We start from the raw sequence: 22749 nt of genomic DNA, 5'->3' as shown, positions 1-22749 counted from the left end.
GTCTGATTGTGTACACCTGTTCCCCATTATGTTGTATTGTACACCCTCTGTCGTGCATTGTGTGTTGTGTGTTATTGTTTGTGTCATCGGCAGTGTGCGGGTTGTTAGTTTTCTCCGTTGTTTGGAGACTGTTTATTTCACTGGCGACTTTTATTAAAGTACGGTTTCCAGTAGCTCTGTGTCCTGCGTGTGACTTCGCCTACCGCATTTCACTGTCGCCGTTCTGACAGAATAACACACCACCATGGAGTCAGCAGGATCGGTTGTGCCTAGGGGATCACTGGAGGAGCGCGTAATCCTCCAAGAGGCCAGGATCCAGCACCTGGGTACCACCATGCAAGAAGTGATGGACACTTTGAGGCGATGGGAGAGGGGAGGTTTGCCCACACCTCCTCCTACGATGCCACCACCATCAGCCATACCCATCGGTCCATCTCCGGAGTCCAGTGGGATTCGGCTCTCGCTCCCGAGGGCTTATGATGGCACCGCGGCCGGGTGTCAGGGGTTCCTACTCCAGGTTGAACTCTACCTCGCCACCATTCACCCGGCGCCCTCGGGATACGAGAGCGTGTCCGCCCTCATCTCCTGTCTGTCCGGCAAGGCGCTGGATTGGGCCAACGCCGAATGGGGTGGGATAGACGGAGTTCACCCGCCGCTTCCGGGCAGTATTCATTCGATCATCCCCCAGAGGGTAAAGCGGCGGGTGAGCGTCTATTCCACCTTAGACAGGGGAGGAGGAGCGCGCAGGAGTTCGCGCTGGACTTCCGGACGCTAGCCGCCAACACGGGATGGAATGAGAGGGCCCTCATCGACCACTTCAGATGCAGCCTGAGGGAGGACGTGCGTCGGGAATTAGCCTGCAGGGACACCAACCTCAGCTTTGACCAACTGGTGGACATGTCGATTCGCCTGGATACCCTGTTGGCTACCCGCGGACGTCCGGATTCGGGGCCGTCCATTCCATCCCCCAGCACTTCCGAGCCGACCCCTATGGAGCTCGGGGGTGCTGGTGCTAGGGAGACTAGTAGGGAGACCAGGAGGGAGGCTGTCCCCTGCACCAACTGTGACCGCAGAGGACACACTGCTGGTCGGTGCTGGGGAAGGTCTCCTAGGAATCGGGGCAGTGGGCGACGCACTGATTAGTCTTTCCCGGTGAGTAGGCACCCAACTCACCCAGAGCTCTCTGCTGATCATATGTGTATTAAAGTGGTGTTTCCCGAGGTTTCTCCTCACTCCCAGCATAAGGCGCTAGTAGATTCAGGCGCAGCTGGGAATTTCATTGATCGTCAGTTCACCTATAAGTTAGGGATTCCTATCGTGCCTGTTTATGTGCCCTTCCCCATTCATGCCCTAGATAGCCGCCCGTTGGGGTCTGGGTTGATTAGGGAGGTCACAGCGCCTCTCCGGATGAAAACGCAGGAGGGTCATGAGGAGATAGTACGGTTGTATTTGATTGATTCTCCTGCGTTTCCCATGGTTTTGGGGCTTCCCTGGTTAACAGCTCATGACCCCAACATTTCATGGCAGCAGAGAGCTCTCCAGGGATGGTCTGATCAGTGTACTGGGCGGTGTTTAGGCGTTTCCATAGGGGCAACGACGGTGGAAAGCCCGAACCAAGTTCCCGCCTTGCATATTCCACCTGAGTACGCCGATTTGGCTCTCGCCTTCAGTAAGAGGAAGGCGACTCAATTACCACCTCATCGACAGGGGGATTGTGCGATAGACCTCCAGGTAGGCGCTGCGCTTCCACGTAGTCACGTGTATCCTCTATCTCAGGAGGAGACGGCCGCTATGGAAAACTACGTCACCGAATCTTTGAGACAGGGTTACATACGGCCGACTACTTCCCCTGCTTCCTCAAGTTTCTTTTTTGTGAAGAAGAAGGATGGGGGTTTACACCCGTGTATTGATTACCGTGGTCTAAATCAGATCACCATCAAATACAGCAATCCTCTGCCTCTGATTGCTAGCATGACGGAGTCATTACACGGGGCGCGATTCTTCACAAAATTAGATCTCAGGAGCGCGTACAATCTGATGCGCATTAGGGAGGGAGATGAGTGGAAGACAGCATTTAGTACCACCTCGGGTCACTATGAGTACCTCGTCATGCCATACGGGTTAATGAATGCTCCTTCAGTCTTCCAATCATTTGTGGACGAGATTTTCCGGGACTTGCATGGACAGGGTGTTGTGGTATATATTGATGACATCCTAATATATTCCGCTACACGAGCCGAGCATGTGTCCCTGGTGCGTCGAGTGCTTGGTAGACTGTTGGAACATGACCTGTATGCGAAGGCGGAGAAATGTCTGTTCTTCCAGGAGTCCATCTCCTTCCTGGGACATCGGTTGTCCGCGTCAGGGGTAGAGATGGAGGTTGACCGCATTTCTGCCGTGCGTAATTGGCAGACCCCGACCACGGTAAAGGAGGTGCAGCGCTTCTTGGGTTTTGCCAATTACTACCGGAGGTTTATCCGGGGCTTTGGACAGGTAGCGGCTCCCATTACCTCTCTGCTAAAGGGTGGTCCGGTGCGCCTGCAGTGGTCAGCTGACGCTGATATGGCGTTTAAACGCTTGAAGGACCTGTTTACCTCGGCTCCGGTGCTGGCGCATCCGGATCCCTCTTTGGCATTCCAGGTGGAGGTGGACGCTTCTGAGGCTGGGATCGGCGCTGTGCTGTCTCAGCGCTCGGGTACGCCACCTAAACTCCGCCCCTGTGCTTTCTATTCTAAGAAGCTCAGTCCGGCGGAGCGCAATTATGACGTGGGGGATAGGGAGCTGCTGGCTGTGGTTCAAGCCCTGAAGGTGTGGAGACATTGGCTTGAGGGGGCTAAAAACCCTTTTCTCATTCTGACTGACCATCGTAACCTGGAGTACATCCGGGCAGCGAGGAGGTTGAATCCTCGCCAGGCAAGGTGGTCAATGTTCCTTTCCCGCTTTGTATTTAAGCTCACATATATACCAGGGTCCCAGAACACTAAGGCAGACGCCCTGTCCCGACTATATGACACCGAGGAGAGGTCCATTGAGCCCACTCCCATACTCCCGGAGTCTTGTTTAGTGGCACCGGTGGTGTGGGAGGTGGATGTGGAAATCGAGCGGGCGTTACGTTCCGACCCTACTCCTCCACAGTGTCCAGAGGGTCGGAGGTACGTGCCGCTCGAGGTTCGCGACCGGTTGATATACTGGGCTCACACGTCACCCTCCTCTGGTCATCCAGGTATTGGTCGGACAGTGAACTGCCTTAGTGAGAAATACTGGTGGCCAACCTTAGCCAAGGACGTGAGGGTTTATGTTTCCTCCTGCTCGGTGTGCGCCCAGTGTAAGGCGCCTAGACACCTGCCCAGGGGGAAGTTACAACCCCTACCCGTTCCACAACGGCCGTGGTCTCACCTATCGGTGGATTTTGTGACGGACCTTCCCCCCTCTCAGGGAAACACTACGATATTGGATCGGTTTTCCAAAGCCTGCCGCCTCATTCCCCTGCCAGGTCTCCCTACTGCCCTACAAACTGCTCAGGCCCTGTTTACACACGTCTTCCGGCACTATGGGATGCCTGAGGATATAGTGTCTGATCGGGGTCCCCAGTTCACCTCTAGGGTCTGGAGGGCATTTATGGAACGTCTGGGGGTCTCGATTAGCCTTACCTCAGGTTTTCACCCCAAAAGTAATGGGCAGGTGGAGAGAGTTAACCAGGATGTGGGTAGGTTTCTGAGGTCATATTGCCAGGACCGGCAGGGGGAGTGGTCGGGATATATTCCCTGGGCAGAGATAGCCCAAAACTCCCTACGTCATTCGTCTACTAACCTGACACCTTTCCAGTGTGTGTTAGGTTACCAGCCGGTTCTGGCACCTTGGCATCAGAGCCAGATCGAGGCCCCTGCGGTGGACGAGTGGTTTCGGCGCTCGGAGGAAACTTGGAATGCTGCGCACGTCCATTTGCAGTGTGCCATCAGGCGGCAAAAGGCGAGCGCCGATCGCCACCGCAGTGAGGCTCCGGTGTATGCACCAGGAGACCGGGTCTGGCTCTCGACCCGAAACCTGCCCCTTCGCCTGCCCTGCCGGAAGCTGGGTCGGCGATTTGTGGGGCCCTTTAAAGTCCTGAGGAGATTGAACGAGGTATGTTATAGGTTACAACTGCCCAGGTATTATCGCATTAACCACTCGTTCCATGTGTCTCTCCTCAGGCCGTGGTGGCTGGTCCACTCCAGGAGAATGAGGTACGAGAGGCTCCTCCACCCCCGCTAGACATCGAGGGGGCTCCAGCGTACTCAGTCCGGTCCATCTTGGATTCGAGGCGTCGGACGGGGGGCCTGCAGTATCTCATGGAGTGGGAGGGGTACGGTCCGGAGGAACGGTGCTGGGTCCCCAGGAGGGACATTCTAGATCCCTCCTTGTTGAGGGACTTCCACCGGAGTCATCCGACTCGCCCTGCTCCGCGTCCTCCTGGCCGTCCCCGAGGCCGGGGTCGGCGCACAGCTGGAGCTGCGTGTCAAGGGGGGGGTACTGTCACGGATTCAGCCGAGGCTGCTCCTCCTCCCTGCTCGGGCAGGCTTCGGCGTTCGTCGTCCCCGGAGTACTAGCTACCACCGATCTATGTTTCGGTGTTTGACTTGTTGTGTCTGATTGTGTACACCTGTTCCCCATTATGTTGTATTGTATTCCCTATTTAACCCTCTGTCGTGCATTGTGTGTTGTGTGTTATTGTTTGTGTCATCGGCAGTGTGCGGGTTGTTAGTTTTCTCCGTTGTTTGGAGACTGTTTATTTCACTGGCGACTTTTATTAAAGTACGGTTTCCAGTAGCTCTGTGTCCTGTGTGTGACTTCGCCTACCGCATTTCACTGTCGCCGTTCTGACACCTCTCTGCCATTAACAGCTAGTTTTCAGTTTGCCCCTCCCCACTCAGACGACTCCCAGACACTGCTCTTTGCTAAGAAACTATTTTTGTTTCTTTTTGACCATTTTAATTGAAAACAATCACAGTAAGGTACTTAATTGAGACTCAGTCTCTCTATATATATAGTTTCTGCCACCTCACCCCTTCACAGAAACCATGCTGTCTGTCTTTTTCCCCCACTGTTCTCTGACCTGAAATGGCAGACTCCCTGTCTCCAGACTGTCATCTGTGTTCAGAAGGATTGTCCTCTTGATTTTATCTGGTAGGGAGGGGGGACTATAAACACACAACACTTTCTTTCAAAGGCTGCAGAGGAGACACCAAATTGTCTTAGCAGCAGTGCAGTTTGTCACTTTAACAGGAGACTGGGAGCTGAAGAGAAGAAATCAATTGACTAATGTGGGAAATTATTTTCTTATAACTAGATGTGATGCCTAGCTTAGAAAGAATGCATTAATGATTAAACATAAAAGGTTTGTACTGTACTGATATAAATTGTTTAACCTAACAAGCTGTGATTAATGTGAGGAGCTGTTAGGGAGTAGGGGGAGATAAGAACTTGTGTCTCACATACACGAACACTGCCTCTTTGTGAACCATCCAAGGACGTAGGTACAAAGAGTATAGTTAGGGTGGGAAAGTACCGGGGAACTGTGTCTATGGGGGCTGACTTTCTGGACAAGTTGCAAAACAACCAACACCTGGCAACAGTGAAGCACCAAGGGGCTGGGACCAGCCTGTGCGCCAACGATAGGCTGAGTAAGTCTAAACCACGCTCAGTCTCTACTCTGATAGGCCAGCAGGGAGCGGGAACTATCTCTGTCAGAGTATTTAGGGAAGAACTTAGAACAATGGATCAGTTCTCTGTCTGCCCTGCGTGGAATTTCAGTGGACCCGTATATACGAACATCATATTTACCATTGAAGTCTATTTTAGAAGACGTGTATTGACCTCTTTTGTTCCCAATACCAGATTTGAATTGACGCAACTTAACACTAATTAAGGGATATAATTTTTTTTTCTTTCATGTGTATACAGCCTGGCATTACTTTTAATGGCTTAGAGCTTAGACTAGTACCCCTGCACATCGACTCGGTACTGGTACTTCCTGTATATAGCCATGTTATTGTAACTCGTTATTGTTATTCGTTATTCACTGTGCATTTATTCCTCATACCACTATTTCTATGTTTTATCTTTAACTCTGCATTGTTGGAAAAGGACCCGCAATTAAGCATTTCACTGTTAGTGTACACCTGTTGTTTAAGAAGCATGTGACAAATAAAATGTTATTTTGATTTGATTTGACTTAGACTATCTACAAGACAAAACATCTACCTTTGTGTTTGATTGTTTTGTGATCGATCTACTAAAATGACTTGTGAACTATAGTTGCCATTTGTATTGTTCTATAGAAAATAGTGTTCTTGTCTCTGTGTTGGGTGACTCTCTATCTTTCTGACCTGTGCCCCACTTCTCTCGACCAGTGGCGTAGGCCGAAATTTGTGGGTGGGCCTGCAGAAATGTTGCCATGGAACAGAGATAAATGTGCAGTTTATAGCTAATCTCATGCTATTCTACACATTTTGCCATGTTGCTGAGAGAAAATGTTGCTGTTTTAAAGCACATTTCCTGCTATTCTACACATTTTGCCATGAAGCTCAGAGAAAATGTAGCATTTTTAATGCTAATTACAGCTAAAATATAGATGTGTTGACTGTGATAAAGGCATTGGATTTGAGCTGTCTTGTTTGCTAAATGAACAAATGAAATAGGCAGTGGCATGGTGCATATAGCCATAGAAGCACAGTGACATATGCCTCAATGCAGTCATATTCGTGGCTCATTGGGGGTGTGAAGTGAAGTTATGTCATTCCAGGTAATCTGTTCCATTATATTTAATCAAATCTGACTAACCTAGTGCAGTGTTTGCATATTTAGGTAAAAAGACAAATAATGTCCCATTTGGAACACTGACAAGTAAAGAGCATAATTTTTTTTTTTTTTATAAATAATACAAAATCTGAGTGGACCACTTTTTTTTCTGAGTGGACCCACCCCATCCTTGCCTACGCCCCTGATCTCGACACTGCTTGCAGTCACATGTGGAGGACATTGTTTACAATCCACAGGGCCTCTGTTCAGGACAGATATTTATGTGCAGATGGGAACCCGACAGGATCCTCTTCTGGACGCTAAAGGACAAACACTCAAGCGAAAACAAGCATAGGATACACATAGCTATCTACCTTTACACTGCCAACACCAACCTTGCTGTTGTTTTCCCAAAGGTGTTAATTTGGGATAATTCCCCTAATTTCTACTGGTTTGTAAAAAAAAAAAAAAAATCTATCATGTCCCTTGGACAAATTATGAAATAATATTATCTCTGAGTGACTTGGCTCGTAGGTGGGTCAACCCAATTTATGCTAACATGGTTGATATCTTTGTTTTGGTCCCTGTTATCCCAGTTCATTTGAGAGACATTACCTCCTTATCGCTATGAACACAACAGAATAAACACAAGTTCACAACACTCCACTGCTATAACCCTGATATACAGTAAGCCTCTCCTCCCTTCTTATTTCCCAGTAATATCCAGCTGCTGCTTGTCCACCATTTCTGAGACTGTGTTCTGTAGGCAGCTAGTGAGTCTGGGCGCCTCACCCTCGGAGTGTGCGCTACAGCTGTTGCCCTTGCTTAAGGGAAGTGCAGAGGTTGTATCTCCCCCTACGTGCCTCTGGCAGCACCCCAGCCTCTCACTCAGGCCTCCCAATAGCCGCATCAATGCCACCCTCAGCTCCCGGCAGCGCAGGGCATACAGCAGTGGGTTGACGGCTGAGTTGACCAGGCACATGGTGCTGCAGAAAGCAAAGGCCCTCTGCTGGGCGTGTGTGAGCTGCACCGAGACGTCTGCCAGCATGAAGGAGAGGGTTGGCAGCCAGCAGCCCACCATGATGAGCAGAATCAGGCCCAGGGTACGTGCCAACCGGATGTCCATCCGCATGCGGGCCTGACCACCGGTAGGCGCCCCCTGGAGGCCCGTCATGGAGGCCTCATGCCGATTGGCCCTCCACAGGATCAGGGCGTAGGCGCCCAGGATGAGTGACAGCAGCACCAGGATGAAGACGACCCAGCAGGCCAGGTAGCGGTGGTCGATGTATGGGAAGAGGAGCGAGCAGGGCGGGCTGAGCCCTGTGGGGCACCTCCAGCCCATCAGAGGGAGGAAAGAGATGAGGATGGTGGCGCTCCACAGGGCCAGGAGAGCCAACAGGGCCCTGCGGCGCGTCAACACCACTTTATACCTCGACGCCTGATGTATACACAGATAGCGGTCTAGAGCAGTCAGCAGAAGACTACCCACCGAGCCGGTGAAAGCCATCGTCACCCCACCCAGCTTGAAGAGGTAGGCGATGGGGCTGTCACAGCGGTGGAACAGGTGGAAGTCCAGGAAGCTTGCGGTGAAGAAGCAGCTGGCAAAGACGTCGGCCAGGGCCAGGCTGCCGATGAAGAGGTAGGAGGGGCGCTGGCGCAGGGTGGCGGTGGCGGCGATCACACCCAGGACCAACACATTCTCCAGGAAAGTGAAGGGTCCGGCCAGGAAACAGATGGAGCCGATGGCTCTCTTCTCCACCTCGATCAGGACCATATAGCGCTTCAGCTCCTCACAGGACTGGTTGACTGTTGACACAGGAATACAATTCAGACATCAGTGATTGGCTTATGTTGCATGGCAGCCAATGTGAACTCACATTACCAATCATCATCATCATAATATTTAATGTGTCTCTATTACAAAGTTATTCTATTTAAAATATGATGAGACATAATATTCTAATATACATACCCAGAGGTGATGTTGTGGTGGTGCTGCCATTGTCTTTGGACATCATGGCCCCTACAGAGGACCTTACAGGCTCCTTCCATCCATCCATCTCTTATAGGTCAGGGGTTAGCTCTGAGATCTACTTAGAGGTGCAGAGGGGAAATGTATGAACATTGTTCTCATACTGTATGTACCCAGAGAAATTCAGATGGGTCAGAAGTCATCAAACAGTATCAAATGTGACCACTGGATGGAGACATTATCTCAGTTTAAACAGAACTTCCTGAATGGTGCATCTCAAACTGTACTTCCTTGACTTTTCACATTCACGTTCCTCGCTTCCTTCTCAAAATGCATCGGAGGAGAAGGTCCAAGGGGAGGAACCTCTGACCCTTTCCTCCAATGCGTTGTGAGAAGAAGTTGCCTCCTAATTGCCTCCTTCCTGAATCCTTGCAGGGTCTCTTCATGGTGAAAATGTGCTAATAATTGGCTTGTGAATGTGTTAATTCAAAACCAATTACTGTCCTATTTTTTATTATCTTTTATATTTTTTCTCTCTGCTGTAAATAGATAGAGTATTGTTTTGAGGTGATGAAACATGTCCCTGTGTTCAAATATATTCCTATTAGCAGAAAATAAAATCCACCAAAAACAAGCTTCAGACATTCTGTGGAAACATAACCATTTAAACACGGGGACCTATTTTATCACCTCAAAACAATACTCTGTCTATTTACAGCAGAGAAAAATCGATCCCTTCAAGCCCACCGCAAGAGGCACGGTTAAAACAAACATATCATCAATAGACATAAAGCTACCTCTAGATATCTCTCATTTTGACCTTGAGGCTCTCACTTGAAGTGAATGAATAGGGTGGTGACTCCCTGAGAAATAAAAAATATACACTTTTTATCATTAAAGGAGACAACGATGTGAGTCATAGTAAACCACATGAGGGGGCTTGGTAGAAAGAGCCGTGCATTACCAGCTGTTGATGGAAGTACATTAGGCTAGAAAGACAGTGTTGAGTTGGGCCTCACCAGACCACGGTCATTAAGGTCTAGTACAGTCAGACTGAGCATGGAAGGCATATCCTCATCCTCTCTATGCGCTATAGCAAGGGTCCCCAATTACATTAAGCCGTGGGCCGATTTTCTTCTTGAGCGGATGGTCGGGGGGCCGAAACATAATTATAAATAATTTGTACACTGCAAATTTGACACAAATATAATAATTTCAAACCTTGATTACATTGGGATACGATCACATACACTGAGTATACAAAACACTAGGAACCCCTGCTCTTTCCATGAGTTAGACTGAGTGACATTCAGAGGGTGAATGGGCAAGACAAAATATTTCAGTTCTTTTGAAATGGGTATGGTAGTAGGTACTAGGCGCACCGGTTTGAGTGTGTCAAGAATTGCAACACTGCTGGGTTTTTCACGCTCAACAGTTTTCTGTGTGTATCAAGAATGGCCCCCCAAAGGACATCCAGCCAACTTGACACACTGTGGGAAGCATTGGAGTCAACATGGGCCAGCATCCCTGTGGAACGAAATCTCAAATATCCGGTGTACCGGTAGTTTGATAGACTATTGTGTCTTGTGTGTATTCAATCACTGTCACTACTTTTTACAGATGAGGAGAGGTAAACCAATTATGGTGTAGACCAGGCTGCTATAGTCCGGCACAGTGGACAAGTCATAATACCCATAAAAACACAGAAATGGTTCCAATGGTTTCTCCTCCATTCATTTTTCACATTGTGAATTTGACAAAGAAATCTAATTAATTGTGTGTTTGGTGGAGGCTGACCTTGGCGTGACGTTATGATAGCCACCCCTTACAAAAAAGATTGCAGTTTTGAAACTGCAGTAAATGTGCAGTAACTGCAGTCGACTGTGGTATTTTGGACGCAGTAATTGCAGAATAACTGCAGTGTACTGCAGTTGAACTGCAGTTTTACTGCACTCTAACTGCAGTTACACTGCAAAATTACTGCAGTAAAGAAAACTGTGTTATTTTGGTTGCAGTATTTGCTGCATACTGCAGTTATACTGCATTCTAACTGCAGTCTTACTGTACTGCAGTTATATTGCACTCTGACTGCATTCTTTTTTCATAAGGGGCATAATTCTCTCTCAGACAAGGTGAGTTTTATCAATATATTCACCTCAATTTACTCCAAAAAAATGTGCTATGCTAATTATTTATGAAACTTACCTCTTCCAAGAGAGATTTGCGCAGTTATCAAAATGTCACGCCAGAGTAAGCCTACATGAAACAGAGACCTTATATGAAGTAGTTCTAAAATCTCAGATGGAATAATGAATGGTGAAAAAACGATTGGAACCATTTCCAGGTTTTATACCGTGGTACTCAATAGTTGGCAGGATGAAGTCTGCCCCCTTTTGGAATTAAGAGGAAGCATTCTGAAAAATGACAAGTCGTTAGTAAAAAAAACAACAACAAAAAACTGTGTTAATGCACCTATATTAAACGGTTATAGTGAAAAGTGTGAGATAAACTGATGTGTGGAGATTAGATCAAGTTAATGGATGAAATGTCCATAGCAATGGGTACCCAACCATAAATGAGGACCAGGATTCCACGGTGCACTGTTTCTTTTACATAAGAAGTTGAAACATGAACTATTAGGCTATTTAAACAAACTAACAACACGAAGGGGCATTTTCAATCAAAACGGCAAAATAGCATGTTTGAATAAGATAGATAGCCCAGTATTATTGCATTGAACCAACCAGGATAGTCAATTTCAAGGATATTAAAATAAGGATGAACAACTGAAGGGATAAAATAAATTATTGGTCTCCATATACTATAGCCTACACTCTCATCAACTAGTCAATTTGCAACCCCACAACAAAAAACAACAAAAGTATATATATGCAGTACCAGTCAAAAGTTTGGACACACCTACTCATTCTAGGGTTTTCCTTTATTTTTACTATTTTCTACATTGTAGAATAATAGTGAAGACATCAACACTATGAAATAACATATATGGAATCATGTAGTAACCAAAACAGTGTTAAATAAATCAAAATATATGTTATATTTTAGATTCTTCAAAGTAGCCACCGTTTGCCTTGATGACAGCTTCACCTGTAATGCTTTTCCAACAGTCTTGAAGGAGTTCCCACATATGCTGAGCACATGTTGGCTGCTTTTCCACACTGCGGTCCAACTCATCCCAAACCATCTCAATTGGGTTGAGGTCGGGTGATTGTGGAGACCAGGTCAACAGATGCAGCACTCCATCACTCATCTTGGTCAAATAGCCCTTACACAGCCTGGAGGTGTGTTTTGGGTCATTGTCCTGTTGAAAAACAAATGATGGTCCCACTAAGCGCAAACCAGATGGGATGGCGTATCGCTGCAGAATGCTGTGGTAGCCATGCTGGTTAAGTGTGCCTTGAATTCTAAATAAATCACTGACAGTGTCACCAGCAAAGCACCCCCACACCATCACACCTCCTCCTCCACTCTTCACGGTGGGACCACACATGCGGAGATCATTCGTTCACCTACTCTGTGTCTCACAAAGACACAGCGGTTGGAACCAAAAATCTCCCATTTGGACTCATCAGACCAAATTTCCACCGGTCTAATGTCCATTGTTCGTGTTTCTTGGCCCAAGCAAGTCTCTTCTTGTTATTGGCGTCCTTTAGTAGTTTCTTTGCAGCAATTCGACCATGAAGGCCTGATTCACGCAGTCTCCTCTGAACAGTTGATGTTGAGATGTGTCTGTTACTTGAACTCTGTGAAGCATTTATTTGGGCTGCAATCTGAGGTGCAGTTAATTCTAATGAACTTATTCTCTGCAGCAGAGGTAACTCTGGGTCTTCCTTTCCTGTGGCGGTCCTCATGAGAGCCAGTCTCATCATAGCGCTTTATGTTTTTTGCGACTGCACTTGAAGAAACTTTCAAAGTTCTTGACATTTTCCGTATTGACTGACCTTCATGTCTTAAAGTAATGATGGACTTTCAATTCTCTTTGCTTATTTGAGCTGTTCTTGCCATAATATGAACTTGGTCTTTTACCAAATAAGGCTATCTTCTGTATACCACCCCTACCTTGTCACATCACAACTGATTGGCTCAAACACATTAAGAAGGAAATAAATTCCACAAATTAACTTTTAACATGGCACACCTGTTAATTGAAATGCGTTCCAGGTGACTACCTCATGAAGCTGGTTGAGAGAATGACAAGTGTGTGCAAAGCTGTCATCTAGGCAAAGGGTGGCTACTTTGAAGAATCTCAAATATAACATATATTTTGATTTGTTTAACACATTTTTGGTTACAACATGATTCCATATGAGTTATTTTATGAGTTAAAGTTTTGATGTCTTCACTATTATTCTACAATGTAGAAAATAGTAAAAATAAAGAAATTAGTAGGTGTGTCCAAATATTTGACTGGTACTGTATATATGTCACCCCCACTTCTAAAACCAAAGTTGCGCCCCTAGCCATTGTGATCAACTGCACTGCGCTGATGAAGATAGATGTAGTAGTTGCAGGAGCAGATCAATATTTGGGTGAAAGATTTTAGTGCAGAAGATCTACAGAAAGTTTTGAGAGAAGGGGTTCCATCCTCCCAGGTCAATGGTGTACGATCATTTAGGGACAAAGCAGTGGTATAGGGTGGTGGGTTTTGGGGGATAGTGTATAGGTGCAGGGTTAGATGGTGATGCAATTCAAGATTTTCCCATTGCCATTTTCCTTTTTTGTTTGTGACCAAAATGTGCAATCCGCACTCCGACCTGCGAAAGGCAGCAATAATTATGATTTTGGAATGAGATGTTCGACAAGCAGGTGTCCACATACTTTTGGTCATGTAGTGTGTCAGTCAGGTGGCTATCTGCCGGCAGAGACTTCTATTGCAGTAACGTTGAATGGCTCTGGTTAGTATTACTTAGCCAGCTATAAGGATGAAGTAAGAAGCTAACGTTAAACCTCAACCTCAACCGGAGCCGGAGACGGAGAGAGAGCAGAAGCAAGCAGAGAGAGCGGTTAGTATGGTGGTTCCCAAACGTGGGGTCGGGGCCCCATGTGGGGTCCCCTGAGAAAAGCTTTACTAATCTTCTCAAACAAGTTAGGAACTTAAGAAAACCAGATGTTTCAATATGAACATCTCCACATGGCCTATCTTTCCTCATAGGCCTACATTAAAATGCAGTGAATAAAGGCAGATATTAAAGGCAGATATACGTATACAATTAGGGCATTGTGAATCTGAAAAGACCTCGAAACGAGGCCATCATAGGATGGGCCATAAAATCCTCTAACGCATTAGGTGTTGGAGGTCAGTCTGAGACTGGGGTTTTTGGAATATATTCAATTGCATGTTACCGCTCAGCGGGTGGTTGACGAAGCATTTTGTTTTATGTAACCTCTCATAGGATATCCATGAACTCACGGCAGCATAAAGTTAGTGGTAAAGGAAAAATAATTTAGGCACAATGCAGGTTCTTGTTACATGTTGCACGCCACATGATAAATGCTAATGCTAAATGCTGATTGTGTTTCATGCCACATTGTACATAAAGGCTAATGCTAAATGCTAATGCTAATTGTGTTGCATGCTACATGCTAACGTGTGACCTTAGAGGGCCATTGCGATGGAATAAAGCCTCTTAAATTATGTTTGTGTGTGTAGAATTCAAGTTCTATACGTTGTGAGCTCTGTTAAGTGTTATTGTTTGACTATAAGGGGTAAAAGAGAGGGAGCTGTGGCAGAATGCTAACGTTCTATTGTCTGGAAATCGTATCGTTGAATGTATTGCTCATGCGTTTGATTTTACGACACTACACTACAAAACGGGGGAGTTTACGGCACGAGATTATGACACGTTTGTTTTACGGCACTAGACTACAACACGTTGTTTACTAAAACTACAACACGGGGGATTTTGGGTAAATGGGTCATACTTCTGTTGGACTGTGCTGCAGGGGGAGACAGAGAAACAGACACAGACAAAGAGAAGAGATTTGGACACGAATCTTCTAGTTGTTAAAGCGGCTGTTGTTTGAAAATGAAACTATTTGTTGAGATCTAGTGAATTTATAAATTAGATATATGTTGACGGATTATAATAAATTAAATTAAATGACGGATTAAAATAAATAAAAATTTTATTGAGCTATTTAGTCCTGAGTTAAGTCTTAGAGCGAATGTGAGTGGGGGAATATTGAATGCTGGAAATAACTCAGTGATTGCATAAACTGCTAAATTATTTTTCTGTTTCTATGCTCTTTTGTCATATGAGAGGAACGATAGGACGAGAGGAGAGAAAGAGGAAGAGATACAGGAAGTGCTGACGTATACATCACGGGAAAGGTGTGACGCGACAGAGGATCGAGTCATATCAGGCTGGTTCTGTTTACAAAATCTTCCCCTACAGGATATTTGATGTTATGACAATTTCACAGAGGCTTGGCAAATACTGATTCATAAAAAATTGCATTTTGGAGTTTCTGTGCATCACTTGGGTTGATTAAGGTTGTGTTGGAAATCAAGTACTGACATTATTCTGTAAAATTAAGATAATTAGGTGCTTATAGAGCAAGGGGGTTTATGGGTATTGTAGTGAGTGTAGGGTTAGAGGATCGAGTCAAAAGGATTGCTGTGAAGTTGACTACTTGCATTTACTTTCCTGATGGGTTGTGGTAAGATAGCCACTAATTGATAAATTGGTAAGATAGGGTATAGAAATAAAAAAAATGGTTTTAATTATTCATAATTTTTAATTGATTTTTTATTTATTTTAATTAAATGTTTTTTTGAATAACTTTTTTAAATATAATTTTTTAATATTTATATTTTTGTTGATTGATGTAAAAAAAAAAATTGTTTTTTGTTGTTGTTTAGTTTATATTAATAATTAAAGGGGGGAAGCCATAGGCTATATAGTCTAAAATAAAATAATTCACAATAAAGGAATATAAAAGGGTTGTTACAATGGGGAGAAAGGACAGCAAGGCTATGAAGGTAATTACACCTGTTGATATAGTACAAAATAGTAATCCTTTAACTAAAGTATTGCTAGGTTATCCGGCAAATGAAACAAAAGTTGCCCTTCATTCTCAAACAAAAACTGATAAAAGATTCCAGCGATAAGATAAACAAAGGTATAGAGAAAAGGCTAAAGGAAGAGAAGGCGACAGAAAAACTAATGGCAGAAGTTAGTACACCTTTCTCACATACGGATTCAGCAAAAAGACCCCCACCTTATGAGAAGGAAGTAGAGCTTAGGGATGTTTATCCTCAGCTTCCAGTGATCATCCAGGAGGGTGATTATTGCATCAGAGATGAAGATGAACGAATAATAGATAGAGGACAAGCAGAAACGACCAGAAAGATGAATCCAAAACTCCAGAAGTAAGAAAAACCGAGATGTCTGGAAACTAAGAGAAGAATACAGTGAGGCCAAGGAAAAAGGCCACTAGTAAGAAGATGATGGAAGACGATATTTCGAGGACAGAAGAAACTCTCAGAAAACTCAATCAAATACAACTTACAACTGGTGGAGAAGAAGAAGGAGAAGAGAAGCTTTGGTTATGAAGAATCAGAGTGCACCAAATCAACAATCACTGCCACAGCTTCAACAGGACCAGTTCCAACCGCAATTGTACCAGCCACCAATGGGGGTACCAGTTGTTTCATATCCACAGCCAGTTTCTGGACAGACACAGAATTGGAGAGGAAGAGGACGAGAAGGCTTAGAAGGAGGAGGAAGATTTCAGCTACACTTCCAGCAACTTTCAGAAGAGTGTTATAATTGTGGACAGGTTGGTCACTTTACCTGTGAGTGCAATGCGCCAGGAGGAAACAACAGAGGAAATTTCTGAGGAAGAAAAAGGAGCAAGTGAAGATTACCTGTTCTCTAGGTGAACCCTTAAAGGATTCTAGAGTGCCTAGAAGATACGAAGGGGGGTGTCAGCTGATAGCACCGATTTAGAGAAGAAGAGAAAATATCCAACAATTGAAGTGAAAACAAAGGACTAGGAGAGGTGAATAGTGGAAAAACTTTTCTGTGTTCAGCCTAAAGAGGTTAAACATCTCACTATGTAAAATTAACTAATTAGGATAGGGATTGGAGGTAGTAAAACAGTTAATTACTCTTAAGGAACCAATTGAGCTCTGCTATAAAAATCAAAGAGAAATTAAAATAGACATACTAATATTAGAACATATACCTATTGCATTGTTGGGAAGAGATGCATTGTGTAAATTGAACTGTACAATAAGATGTACACTAAACGGCTGTCTGGTAGAATATTTTAAAAGAGTAGGGTTTTTGGGAATCTATTAGACTGCCTATTAGACAATCTGTCTGGAAAATAAAGTTAAAAGGGGTGACTGTTATTCTTGGTTACATTCCTACACCAAGGGATTTCAAACTAGGCTAAAATATGTTTAGTCGTTTGCCAAGTCTGTGTGTGAAGAAGTCAGAAGCAGGTGGGGACTTCCCAATCACATATTCTAAAAATTGGTGGTAAAGGGATTTTGTGAATAAATCAGTGGAAAAGGTTTTTAAAGGTTAGGAGAAAAGATTAGATTAAAAAAGTTAGGAGAACTAGGGTTGAAGGAACTCTAAGACAGTAAGCTAAGTTTCAATGTTAGTTAGTAGTAAGAGAGAGAGAACAGTGGTGAAGGACATTTTAGAGTTTAGTGGGAAGATAGATATGGTAGGAGTTTAGATCTGTTAGGAGCAGATGCATTGAGAAAGTATGCGTTGCTGAATGATAAGAGAAGATTGAGGGTGATTGAGTATCTATATTTACAGTTCCCAGCAGGAAGATCAAGGTAATTGTAGGTGTATTTTTATAATCAAAAGCTTTGGGGAAACTAGATGAAGTAACAATAAGGACATCAACACTTCAGTCTATTATAACAACAGTGAGAAGCAATTTAACTCTTTCAACATTGATAGTTATTAAAGCCATAAATATATCGCATTTGATTACAAGGGAACCAATAGCTCCAGCAGCAATTTTAGAGGAAAATACTGTTATTAGGGTTAAAATAGGAGAGCAGATAGTGGTAGAGAACAATATAGATTCATCTGAAATAGTGAAGGATACTATCATGGAGGTACAGGATGAGGTCTTTGATTTTAATGACAGACAAGGAGAGGTATCTGATCAGTACCGCTCGTTAGGGAAGAGAGAAACTAAATGGAAGGCATATGGTTTGATTCTTCTGTTGTGAAAATTAAAGATGGATGGGCAGGTAGGAATATTTGGTTCCAGCAGCTAGCTCATTCTGTAAGATCAGTGAGGAATCTTGAGGGTCCATGTCTGTTGAGAATTCCAGAACAGATAAAATAATGTCGTTGTCAAAACATTTGTTTAAGCCTAGGTTTAGGTGTTATTGGGTTAAGTGAATTACCCTATGGGAATTTGTTAGATGGGAAGGAAAATCAGGTAACAGCGAACCCTGAAGCATTGGAGGTGAAACCAGTGAGGGCTAAAAGTTGTTTTTGTTCTAATAAAACATATGATGTAAGGGGTATGTTTATGGGAATATCAGATTGGGATGATTATATGATGACTTTGGGTAAGCATGACCTTAAGGGTAGTAATGAGAAATATAATGTTACTTTTTATGTTCCAGTTAGTAAGAAGAGCAGGACTTTGATGGTTAAAAGATTAGCTTTTGCCTGGCAATGTGACTATTGGGAATTTTAGAGATATTTGGAGGGTTTGTGGTGATAAAGCGTATATATTCTTACCCTATGGATGGACAGGATGTTGTTACATGTCAACGTTGAAGCTTCCATATGAGGCTTTTACCATTAAAAGAGGGGTAGCACCGGACACAGATAAATCTGAATCTAGGTTTGGAAGTAGGGTGAAAAGGGACATGGCGACATGTCATAGTCTTGAAGCCTACCATTGGAGGATAAGTCTAGGAGAGAAGTGGGGACTGGGACTTTTTCCATGGTATGGTGTAACATTTTTGGCAGATCATATTGATAATATTACCTATACTTTGCAGGGGTTTGCGAATGAAACAATAAGAGGGTTTAACCTTCTGTCAAATACTCAAAGAAGTCACAGACTGACGCTGTTGAAACATGACATGGCTCTTGACTATATTTTAGCAAAACAAGGTGGCTTATGTTTGGCTATGAATCTGACGGGGGATGATTGTTATACTTTGATCCCAGATAGTTCCGATAATATCACGAGTGTTATAGATGCGTTGAAGAATATAAGGGATGCGTTTGGTAGATCTGAAGGAGCTGGATGGTCAGCGAAGACTTGGTTGCAAGATCAGTTAGGCCCAGTAGGAGCAGTGATGGTTCAGATTTTAGTTGCAGCTCTGATAGCGCTGTGTGTGATGTTTTGCTTTTGTACTTTGTTACTGACCTTTGCGAAAGCTATGATATTAAGATGGGTTGGAGTTGTGATGCCTGGAGACAACACTCAGATGCCGTTGTTGACTGTTCCTGATCTGGATGAAGATGGACAAGGGGGTCTGGATGGAGTATTAATGGATAAATATCCTTTTTGATTATTTGATAATTTTTCTTTTTTTTTTTTTCAATATTAGTGTGATTTTAGTATGATGTTATGAATCAAAGGGGGGAAATGGGATAATGTGATTCATACATCATTTATATATCATTTTTATATTCTTAGTTGATCTTGATGTTTTAATTTGAAAGTGTTTGTTTTGCAAAAGATACTGTTTGGTCTTTTCTTTTCTTCCAGAAGCGTTTGGGGGAAAATGTAAAGATTGAAATACTCAAACAAGGACAATATGAAGGGACAATATGAAAGGAGAATGACTGGAGGAGATGGAACAAGGAAGGTGTGGAAAGGTTCCCATTCCATCATCAATGATGCATTGGAAGAGGAGACTACGGGGGAGATGAAGTGTAGTGGACTACATTCCAGTGTCTGCAATGAAATATAGACATATTTGCATGTGTAAATACATAATTTGTGTCATATTCTTAGGTATTAATTTTTGTAGAATGATATTTGATGTTATTGGATACATGTGGGGATCTTAGATGTTTTTGTTTATTTCGTGAATGCTTAGGGACAGGGAGTCTAGGCAGGGATAGAGGTCCACGGTAGGGTCCGATGGGTTGACCAGCCTTAGAGTGGACATTTTGGATAGTATTTTGTTTGCAGGGGCTTACATGTGTATTTAATTGCATCATAGTTTCAAATGCATTGATAAGGATTTATGAGTTTATCTGGAGTACCTAGGTGGTTGCCTGGGGCAGAGGGACCATGAGAGAATTTTACTGTCTTGATTGATGGATGGATATCTGGAACGATGGCTGCCAGACAGTTTTTCGCTCTCACACTCCATAAAGATTTGTTCATATTTCATAGTAATGTATTCACACTTCATAAACAGTTATTCATATTTCATAGAAAGGTATTTACACTCTAGAGGGAAATGTTTTTTTGGTTTAATGTTAAAGATACTCAATAAGATAAATTGTTACTTGTCATAATCCTGTTCTTTTTGTTTTCGAGACTTTTAGTTCGTCTCGAAGGGGGGAATGTAGTGTATTAAGATTATGACTATTCTAGAGGAACAAAGAGGGGATGTTTATCTTAGTTCAAATATAACCATTTGTAGGGTGACGCCCCAGGGGAGACAGGTGATTGGACAGCAGAGGGAGCAACCCATATTTTTGCATTGTTTATAAGTATGGGCTAGACAAAGAGGGGGTTAGAAACAGACAGATTATTTTGGGACACTGTTTCTCCAGCCCTGCAGGGTCTGTAACTTATGCTGACATCTTGTGATATAAATAAAACTTGTAATCAAAGTGCAGCCTAAGCGGACTCTTTGTTTGACAGCAATAAGTACCAGCATCGACGCGATAGACTACATGTGCTAAGCTTGTAGTGTCATACCCAAGAAGACTTGAGGCTGTAATCTCTGCCAAGGTGCTTCAACAAAGTACTGAGTAAAAGGTCTGAATACTTATGTAAAGGTAATATTTCCGGGGGGGGGGGGTTTTATACATTTGCAAAAAATTCTAAAAACATGTTTTTCCTTTGTCATTATGGGTATTGTGTGTAGACTGTTGAGGGGAAAAAAATGATTTTATCAATTTTAGAATAAGGCTGTAACGTAAAAAAAAAGTCAAAGGGTCTGAATACTTTCCGAATGCACATACTACATATATTTCACAGACAGTATATTTTACGTGAGTTATCTTTTGTTTGTTTTTAGTCCCAGCCTTCAGCTACCCTCAACCCCTCCCATCTATCTCTAAAGACTATCCAGTTTTGATTTCTAGCTGCCATATACTTTTCCACTGTGCTGTGATGTTTCACAAAAGTTCTGAACCTTTCTATTCTGATAGTTTCTACAGATTGTAAATGAAAGATAATCACTTTTGCTAAGAATATTTTTATATTATTGATTGATTGACTATGACTTATTAAATCACCCAGAAGTGCTATTTGCAGAGTTAGCTCTAAGTAAATGTTGGATTTGTGTTTTTTGTAGATCGACTGAGGTGAATGAACCTACATCAGCCAAGGTGATAATGGCTGGGGTCATTTCTGCTTGTTTTTTTCTGTTCTCCAAATAGCATTTTAACGTTTTCAAATTATATAGAAATGCAGTCAATGAGCTTCAACTTTCAATAAGGACCTCACTAAAACTCAAACTCCAGTTACTGCCCTGTGGTGTCTATAGGAATAGGACTCATAACAAGACAAATAGGTCACTTTTTTTCAGTATTGCACCTGTGCCCTACTTTTTGCTTTCATTTTGTTTTAATTTTATCCGGTTCTGAATAATTATCATTATTATTTTTTCATCACAAATATCTGCTTTATGAAAGTATATTTTGGAATATGGGGGCTGGAGAAATAGGAAGTAAATTACTTTTCACAGAGACCCTTATTGACTTGAGTAACAATATTTCTAAATCTGCTTGTGGGAGATGACAGCCGAGTATATGCTCTGCTTATTACACCACCTCAGGCTTCCTTTCTCCTCTGGGTGGACCTGAAATATTTTTTGATTGACAGGTCACAGTAGGCTACTTTTCTGTCCCTCAAGGTACTTTGACCACTCATACATATCTTAATTCATGCAAAGTACACAACACCTATTACTGAGTAAGGACTCATGGGTGATATCTTAGATTTACAGAATGACCACAGAGACATTGGGTTAAGTGTCAGCACAAATGTTGAAACATACTGTGTCAACTGAGTTGTGACACTGCAACAAGGTAAGAAGACTTACACAGACTGATGTGTTCTAAACAGTCTCTGTAAAACATGCAATGAGGTACCAATTCATAAATGCTATTAAAAAAAGAAGGGTCACAGACTGATCTGGGTCATAGACTGAAAATCAGACAGCATCATCTAACATCTATATACATGCAAAATCCTAAGGAGAGCATGCTTTGTGCTTCAGACCCTAACAATCATGCTCTCACGTTCAGCATTTCCCTCATAACAGGTTTCAAACATATTGTGCAAATAATGATTTGCTCTATGATGCTCAGAAGTTTTTTGCCCTGTAGGGGTGTACTGTATCGTAGTATAAAATGATACAAGAATAAAGGCAGGTGCTTACCTTGTGTGGATGCTTTTCTGTCAGTTCTGTTGTGGTGTAGGAGGAAGATAGACCAAACTGATGACCTCAGCTACAGCGTCACTGAGTTCTACCTAACTCCGCTCACCAGAACCAGTCGGTGACTGAGTGAGAAAGAGTGAAAGTGAGAGAGAGTAAGAGTGAGAGTGATAGTGAGAGAGAGAGAGAGAGAGAGAGAGAGAGAGAGAGTGTGAGAGAAAGAGAGAGAGAGAGAGAGACATGTCTGACCGTTTGCAGTCCCTGAAGTACTTTTGGGCTCATTGTAATGGCTGGAATGGAATAAATGGAACGGTATCATATACATCAAACATATGGAAACCACATGTTTGACTCCGTTCTATTTATTCCATACCAGCCCGTACTCCTATAGCTCCTCCCACCAGCCTCC

The 22749-nt window shown here is 43.5% G+C and overlaps 1 protein-coding gene across 1 annotated transcript; it reads right to left on the bottom strand.

Moving 5' to 3' along the window:
- Nucleotides 1-6804: 6804 nt before the first annotated feature.
- LOC311139609 (cannabinoid receptor 2-like) lies at nt 6805-22461 on the bottom strand. Its single transcript, XM_084174520.1, has 3 exons — nt 22344-22461; nt 8750-8867; nt 6805-8583 (listed from the first exon to the last, which is right to left on the bottom strand). The coding sequence occupies exons 2-3, from the start codon at nt 8835-8837 to the stop codon at nt 7484-7486; spliced, it is 1188 nt and encodes a 395-aa protein (XP_084030646.1). The 5' UTR covers nt 8838-8867; nt 22344-22461; the 3' UTR covers nt 6805-7483.
- Between the last annotated feature and the right edge of the window lie 288 nt (nt 22462-22749).

This window comes from Coregonus lavaretus, assembly GCF_964263955.1.
Source record: "Coregonus lavaretus genome assembly, chromosome: 13".
Taxonomy (NCBI): Eukaryota; Metazoa; Chordata; class Actinopteri; order Salmoniformes; family Salmonidae; genus Coregonus; species Coregonus lavaretus.
This window is presented reverse-complemented; position numbering and strand designations above follow the sequence as displayed.